The sequence below is a fragment of the Triticum aestivum genome, chromosome 2D (genome assembly GCF_018294505.1).
Source record: "Triticum aestivum cultivar Chinese Spring chromosome 2D, IWGSC CS RefSeq v2.1, whole genome shotgun sequence".
Classification (NCBI taxonomy): Eukaryota; Viridiplantae; Streptophyta; class Magnoliopsida; order Poales; family Poaceae; genus Triticum; species Triticum aestivum.
This window is the reverse complement of record NC_057799.1, coordinates 45,637,199-45,644,293: the sequence shown is the minus strand read 5'-3', so window position 1 is coordinate 45,644,293 and position 7,095 is coordinate 45,637,199. Positions and strand designations below refer to the sequence as shown.

The following is a 7,095-nucleotide window of genomic DNA, read 5'->3' as shown; positions in this document are numbered from 1 at the left end:
GATCGAGAACCGCAAACATATATATTTGATGATGGGGAAGGGGCCATGTTTGGGGTAACTAGTGTTGGTGATAACTGGGATAGGTAGGCCGATAGATCGATCATGTATGCTGATAAAGACAGATTGATCAATCCGTAGGCATATCAAACACCGATCGAGATGGGCACGCTGCTTTTTCCACATCATATCATCATAATTAGAAAATTAGTCAGGGAAACGTAATGATTTTTTTTTGCGTGTAGGGAAACGTAGTGATTAACTAGCACGGCCGTCGGCTAGCTAGCTGCATGATCATTCATATCACGCGTGCAATGTCAATCACGCAGAACATGCAATACCAGTTGCGGATCGGTTGACGAAGGTGCGTGTTATCAGGAACCAATCAATCGCAAGCAGATCACTTACTTGACCGGTGATAAGATCATACTCGTAAGACTTAAGAGCCGTGTGCATTAGTGAAAGAGGATCACACTGACTACATGTGGACAGCGACACGTACTTAGACTAAAGAATCTGCATCTTCCATCGATCTTGGGTCAGTTTGATGCTTGTGTGCGTGCAGTGCAGAGATACTAGTACATCATAGAGACATATTTATGCAGATACGTTACGTCTCGTTGAGTCGATCAGTGATGTGTGTGCCTTGATAATCGACGGCAGGTAGCATGCCAGCTCGGATATTCATCATCAGTAGCAGCAGTTGCAGTTGCACTGGCTGGGCATCGCTGTTACGAGGAACCGATACTGTACTCGTGTGTGTGCACTCTACAATAATGGAGTAAATTAAGTAGCACGACAGTAAAAGCCATGGAGCGAGGTCGCGAGCGGGCGGCGAAGCTTCCGGGAAGCTTCGTGCCCTCGCCCGTCCCAGTCGACCGATCTGCTACACGCACGCTGGCTGGAACCAAGGAAAGGACGGTGGGTCGATCGCCTCCGGCCGGCCCGCTCTCGTCGTACGTCGGCGCGCTGGCTTGGCTTGCTGCATATGCGTGCATCGCACAGTTGGCATCATGGCATGGCTTGGCATGCGGCGGCGATTTGCACATTTGGATCTCGATGGGGATGGGTGGTTTGTGCCGCGCAACGTCACCGTCGACTGCCCCTTTTCCATGTCCATCCATCCAGTGTGGTGCACTAGACTAGAGATCGACTAGTACCGGCCCCGGGTGGCACTCCCCCAGCAGCGCTAGGTTCCAAAGCTCCTCGTTGGGCTGGCGGGCGCGACTATGCGTAGAGCTCCACTCCCTACTGGAGGTATGTGCTGCCATGGCATGACCTGCGTGCGTCCGTGCGTGGCGGACAAGTGACCGGCCACCAATCCACCATGCGCCAAGCAGGCATGGCCACACACGTTGCAGGATCCGAGGAGCGATGGGTCGGTGGAGCAACGAGCAAACGGACGAACTGGCGGTCGCTCCCACCGACCCAAGCCAATCATGCATGGGTCGGTGGCCGCTGTGTCCTACAGTCCTGCAGCTGAGTCAGGCGGATCTCGTTGGAAAGCCACGTCAGGGAATGGGTCGACCAATCGTCCGCTCAAATGGAACCTCCCCCGGAACGCACACGGGCACATGCAACCGGGCATACAGTGGCCGGCCGGCTCGATCGTGTGTGTACTCATGGCCTGTCGCTGCCAGCATGAGGGAAAAAGACGAGATAACACTGCGCTCATATCAACTCTTCTTTTCACCGTCATTCGGAGCCCTAGTCATTCGATCAGTAACCAATCCAAGAGCACAACTCTTTTTTTTTTTTTTGCGGGATCCAAGAGCACAACTCTACATAGCAAAGTCATCAAAACGCCCGTCGCCCAGACGTGCATGGCCCGCGCTTCGTAATTTTCCCAAGACATGGCCAGATTTGGCAAAACGCACGGAAGGTATGGCAAAAAACCTGAGCATGGTAAGGTTTGCCATGTTTGCTTAAAAAATTAGTCATGATCCCAACATTGTAATTTGTCATTAAGAAAACGTTAGATTTGCCATGGTTAAAATCTAACATCAGATTTTATAAATTACCGTTCGTTGTATCTATGGGAATTGTACCGTGGAAGGAAAAGCCACTAAACATAGCATGAACCGCGGCGTAGAAGAATCTGAACGTTTTATGCGCCACAACAATTAGCTCTGGAGTGCACTCTAAAACAGAGGCCCACAACCTCCAAATATGGAGGAAGAACCACTCTTCTTGGAGCTCCCTACAAACATTATGGAGTGTGAAGAGGCGACGACAACTATGCTTCAGTGTGTTTTGCCCACTGTTTGCCCCTCTACCTAGCCTCTAAATTGACGGCTATTATGGATGGAACGGCATGGGACGACTCAATTGGAGTTTCTCTAAGGGTAGTAGGCAACATCCCTTTTATGTCCATCATAGTTGGGTAGTGCTTCTGCGTGCGACTACAAAGCGGAGTCTTATAAAACAATGTCATGGACTACATGCATGAAGAAAACAACGTAAATTGCCTCAAAATTTATAAAACGCCCCTCTTCTTTCTCTTACTTCCTCACCCTCGGCGAGCCAACCTTAGCCAAACCACCTGCCGCCAACACTTGACGGGCACTGTCGCCCTAGCCATATATATAATCCCCATCCATCCTTGTCCTGCGTTGGCAGCCACCCCACACCCCAAAACCGTCAAGCATTCACCTTGACTCCACCTGCGGCACCATGGCCAGCCATGGCGTCGTCGACTTCAACTCTTTCCTAGTGAGCCATTGTCAGGGACGCCGCAATCTCCCCGTCTCGAACATGAGTGAGGTTAGAATTTGTTTTCAGGCAACTACTCCATTTGTTCCATAATGTGGTGCATATAGATTTTTTTTGTTAAAATCAAATCACACAAATTTTGACCAAGTTTTGGAGAAAACATAGACATCTACAATGTCACGCATATATCATTAGATTCCTTATAAGAAGTAGTTTCATATTTTACATATTTGGTATTGTAGATATAAATAATTCTCTAGAAACTTCGTCAAAGTTTGTAAAATTTGACTTCAATTTTTCTTATACGCACTACGTTATGAAATAGAGGAAGTACCAAATAGCAAAAGCAGAAGAGAAAAAACATAGACTTCAAAAAAATTTGACGCAAATAGACCTTAAATTTTTTTTATCTCAGTTTCCACAGGGTCAAGTGGCGAACGGGTCCCTTTCCTCATTGGTTCCCCGCCGGTGGGCCCCACCCACCCATCATCCGACTCAGCAGCCGGGCCAGCCCGAGCCCGATCTGGTTGCCGTCCACCCTGGCGCGCACGCACGGTCCCATCGACCCATCATCGCACGCACCCGCCTGCTATAAAACGCGCCCCCCGCCGCTCCGAACAGTCCAATCTCTCGGGAGCCTCTGCACCCACCGTATCCCGTTGCCTCTCACCTAGACGATCACGAGCAGCAACTAGTTGAGATCAAGCCGCCGCCGTCGCCGTCTTCTTCTTCGTCTCGGCCGGAAACCTCGGGAGGAGCTGGCTAACCTGGATCAGCTGGAGGGCGGGTTCGCCTCCGCGCGCGGGCACGAGACCGAGGAGCAGCGCAACAAGTTCCTGGTGCTCCGCCTCTACGAGGCGCTCAACGGCGGGGACCACGCCGCCGTCCACTCCCTCCTCGCCCCCGACCTCGAGTGGTGGTTCCATGGCCCGCCCGCGCACCAGCACATGATGCGCCTCCTCACCGGCTCCAGCTCCTCCTCCTTCCGCTTCCAGCCGCGCTCCGTCGACGCCTTCGGCTCCACCGTCATCGCCGAGGGCGTGGACGACAAGGCCAAGGCGTACTGGGTGCACGCGTGGACCGTGGGGGGCGATGGGGTGATCACCCAGCTGCGCGAGTACTTCAACACCGACCTCACCGTGACGCGCCTCGCCGCCGCCGCAGCGTCCAAGTGCGTCTGGCAGAGCCGCCGCCCCGACCGCGCCCGCAACTCCCTCCCCGGCCTCGTGCTCGCCCTCTAGCCGCCTGAGCCAAGCTGGGCGACGCCCACCACTGCTCGGGCGTACGTACGTATGGGCTGACGTTGCTTCAATTCTTCTTCATCCTCTGCTTTCCCTGGCCTGTTGATTCTTGTTTGCGTGTCTGGTGAACGTACGTAGTATAGCTGAATAGCCGATCGAACCGGCCGGTGATGGCGACGCCGCGCCGTCATGGCGGCTGCGTCTTCACTGCTGCTGCTTGTATGTCTTCGTGGTTGCTGTCATGGTGTGATAATAATAATAATAATAATAATAATAATAATAAAGGAAGTTGGCTTGTACTGGACGTAATTAATCTTCACCGCAATTTGCAAATTTCTATCTGGTCGCTCTGTTGATTTGTCCATACCGGCCTTTGACCAATTGGTGATTTTGAACGATTGATTGCTGTAGAGATCGACGGTTGACCACAATTTTCATCTTTGACCTGCGTGCAGTTGTCAGGCAGGCTTTAAGTTCTGAGCATACTCTAACAGAAGAACATCTTTACATAGAGATTAGAGACATGCATAGAGCAGAATATTATTACCTCTGTTTCAAAATATACGTTTTGGTAGGACATTTTAGCCTACCGGCCTACAAAAACGTCTTATATTTTGGAATGGAGGCGCTAGTATATTACTTGTGCAAACAAGGCGTGCACCGATAAAGTTCAGATTAAAGAGGCATACACTGATGAAGTTCAGATTGATGTCGAAAAATTCCAACGAAAGAAGAAAGAAAGAGAAATTCCCATCGCACCTGATTTGATTTGATTTAGTTTGAGAAAAGCAAACAAGACTTGCCCTGAAAGCAAGGATCGAGCTGGGGCTGGATCCGCAGAACGCCGAAACCCAAGCGAGGAAGAAAGACATTCCCCAAATCAAACGTCGCTTTCCGGCGTCCAAACCGAACTAGTCCATCTTCTGAACCCTCGTTTCAATTTGAAGAATTATACTTGGAATCACAGGGCCACCCTGTTGTTGCAGCATACCATGCACGTTGCGGTGATCACCTAGTGCCCATCTCAGATAACAAGGTGGGCGTCGAAGAATATGTCCTGATGCCCGGCTCCAACCAAATGATCCGAATAATGGGACCGAGCATTAGGAACCAGCATCTCGACCATGCCGGCCTAGTGGTAGTGGGGAACAACGTGACCAATGAAGATGAAGCTACAGGAAATCTCTGAAAGTGCACTAAGAAAAAGATATGTAGTCCTCGTAACAGGCAAATGGCATGTCGATTCAACATATCGATCTCAATCATAGTGTAAATAATGCGCCATTGGCAATTAGACAAATTAATCGACTTTTAACAGCGACGCTTTTCTAAACCCACACCCTCTTAGTAGTTACAGAGGGTGAGGCCCTGTCAAGCTCGGCAGATGGACAATGCTGTTTGACGTTTACTGCTTGTGAGTTAGTACCATAGATTCGCGTCGGAGAAACAATTGTTCAGTTGGAGTTGTTGTGAGAGAGGGACGGGGAGATATATGAAGAAAAAGAACAATAGTATTAGAGCTGCCTGAAACTTTTACTCATGCATGAGAGGCTAACAAGTAAGAACACGAATATGAGCACTCATCCCAAGAATAGTACTAACTCAATCAAGAACTGGTACTACATAGAACTTCTTTTTCTCGGCGGTGTGCATCAACCGATGTTGAGGCTGGAAGTTATCCTTGTCATGGTGAAATGGACTCGCAGAACTTTATTCGATGACGAGGATGGTTCAATAATTCTGTTTTGTCGAATAATTCAAAGGAAATAAAGAACAAAAGGTTTGTAGGACAACGAACTGATTTGCTTTTATTAACAAAACTTGTGTTGTAAGCAATTAGGAATCAGGATAAGTGGCGCGATAGGCTATGGACGAAGACAATGATGCAGGGAAAGACGTACAGCGCAGTGAACTGAAAGTTCAGTGTACCGAAGCACCACTCTGTTGGCTATACCTGTAAAGAACAGTCTGCAGAATCCAAGCAACAAAGCAGACTTACAGACATGTTCTCCAAACTAAACGTTGCTTTCAGGCTTTCGAAACTGCGTATATGTCTTAACTATGCGCTTCCTGTGATCAACTGGTGCGCATCTCAGATAGCAACAAGCAAGGTTATGGAACCAAGAATGCACATCACACGTCCTCATTATGCTCGATCGGCTCCACATGCTCCGACCGATCGGAGTATATATCAAACAGCGGAGCTTCAGTTATCGCGCGAGACATCCGGAGATATTATGAAGAAAAGGAAGAGTAAAATTAGACTTCTGAAGTGAAAAACAAAACCATATAGCACTATACATTACTAGAACAACATCTCTCCCTTGAGAAAAAGAGACTGGTCAGTCGTCATGGTCAAATGGCATAGATGACAGCTGTTTGTCCGATGACTGGGATGCTTTAATAATTCTGCTTTGTCGAATAATTCGAAGGAAATAAAGAACAACAGGTTCAAAGGACAACAAACTGATTTGATTTTATTCGTTAAAGCCGACAAAACTTGTGTCGAAAGCAATCAAGAATCTGGATAAGTGGTGCGGAACGCTATGGCCGAAGACGGTGATGCAGGGAAAGACGTACAGCACAGTAGGTTGAGAGTGAAGTTGGCCATACTTGTCAAGAAGAGGAACATAACAGACATGTTCTTCGAACTAATGTTGCTTTCAGGCGTCGAAACTGCATAGGCCTTAATTATGCTTTCCAGGTGGGCTCTTCCTTCGTCTGGTTGATCAACTGGTGCACATCTCAGACAGCAACACGCAAGGTTATCAATTCAATAATGCATTGCATATAGCCAGCAAATACATCTTGCCATGAGCATATAAAGCCAACAGCTAGCTAGACTCAATATGTAAATGGCAGGCCTCCATCACGTGGCACATATACTGCTATTTTTGCCGCGCTTTGCTATACTGCAACCACAATCCAAAAATTATGAATACTATCACATATTCACGCAGATGCCTGAAGGGATATGCAGGCAACAGAAAGCTGATTGTGGGTAGCCTACAAGTGATGTGAGCAGCTAAGTAATTAATTACCCTACAATGGCACATTGTACGTATGATCAGAACGACTTTTCAGCCTACTTTTACAATTGTATGTATTGCCACACAAATCTTTGAGACAACCTGCTTTCGACCAG

The 7,095-nt window shown here is 48.5% G+C and overlaps 1 protein-coding gene across 1 annotated transcript; it reads left to right on the top strand.

Annotated features, from left to right (window-relative positions):
• Positions 1 to 3,346: 3,346 nt before the first annotated feature.
• LOC123051439 (wound-induced protein 1) lies at positions 3,347 to 4,254 on the top strand. Its single transcript, XM_044474301.1, has one exon. It carries the CDS (start codon positions 3,657 to 3,659, stop codon positions 3,948 to 3,950), a length of 294 nt encoding a protein of 97 aa, XP_044330236.1. The 5' UTR covers positions 3,347 to 3,656; the 3' UTR covers positions 3,951 to 4,254.
• Positions 4,255 to 7,095: the final 2,841 nt, after the last annotated feature.

What these genes read in the sequence shown, in the direction of transcription:
- LOC123051439 (XM_044474301.1), top strand. Translation starts at nt 3,657, where the DNA reads ATGATGCGCCTCCTCACCGGCTCCAGCTCCTCCTCCTTCCGCTTCCAG.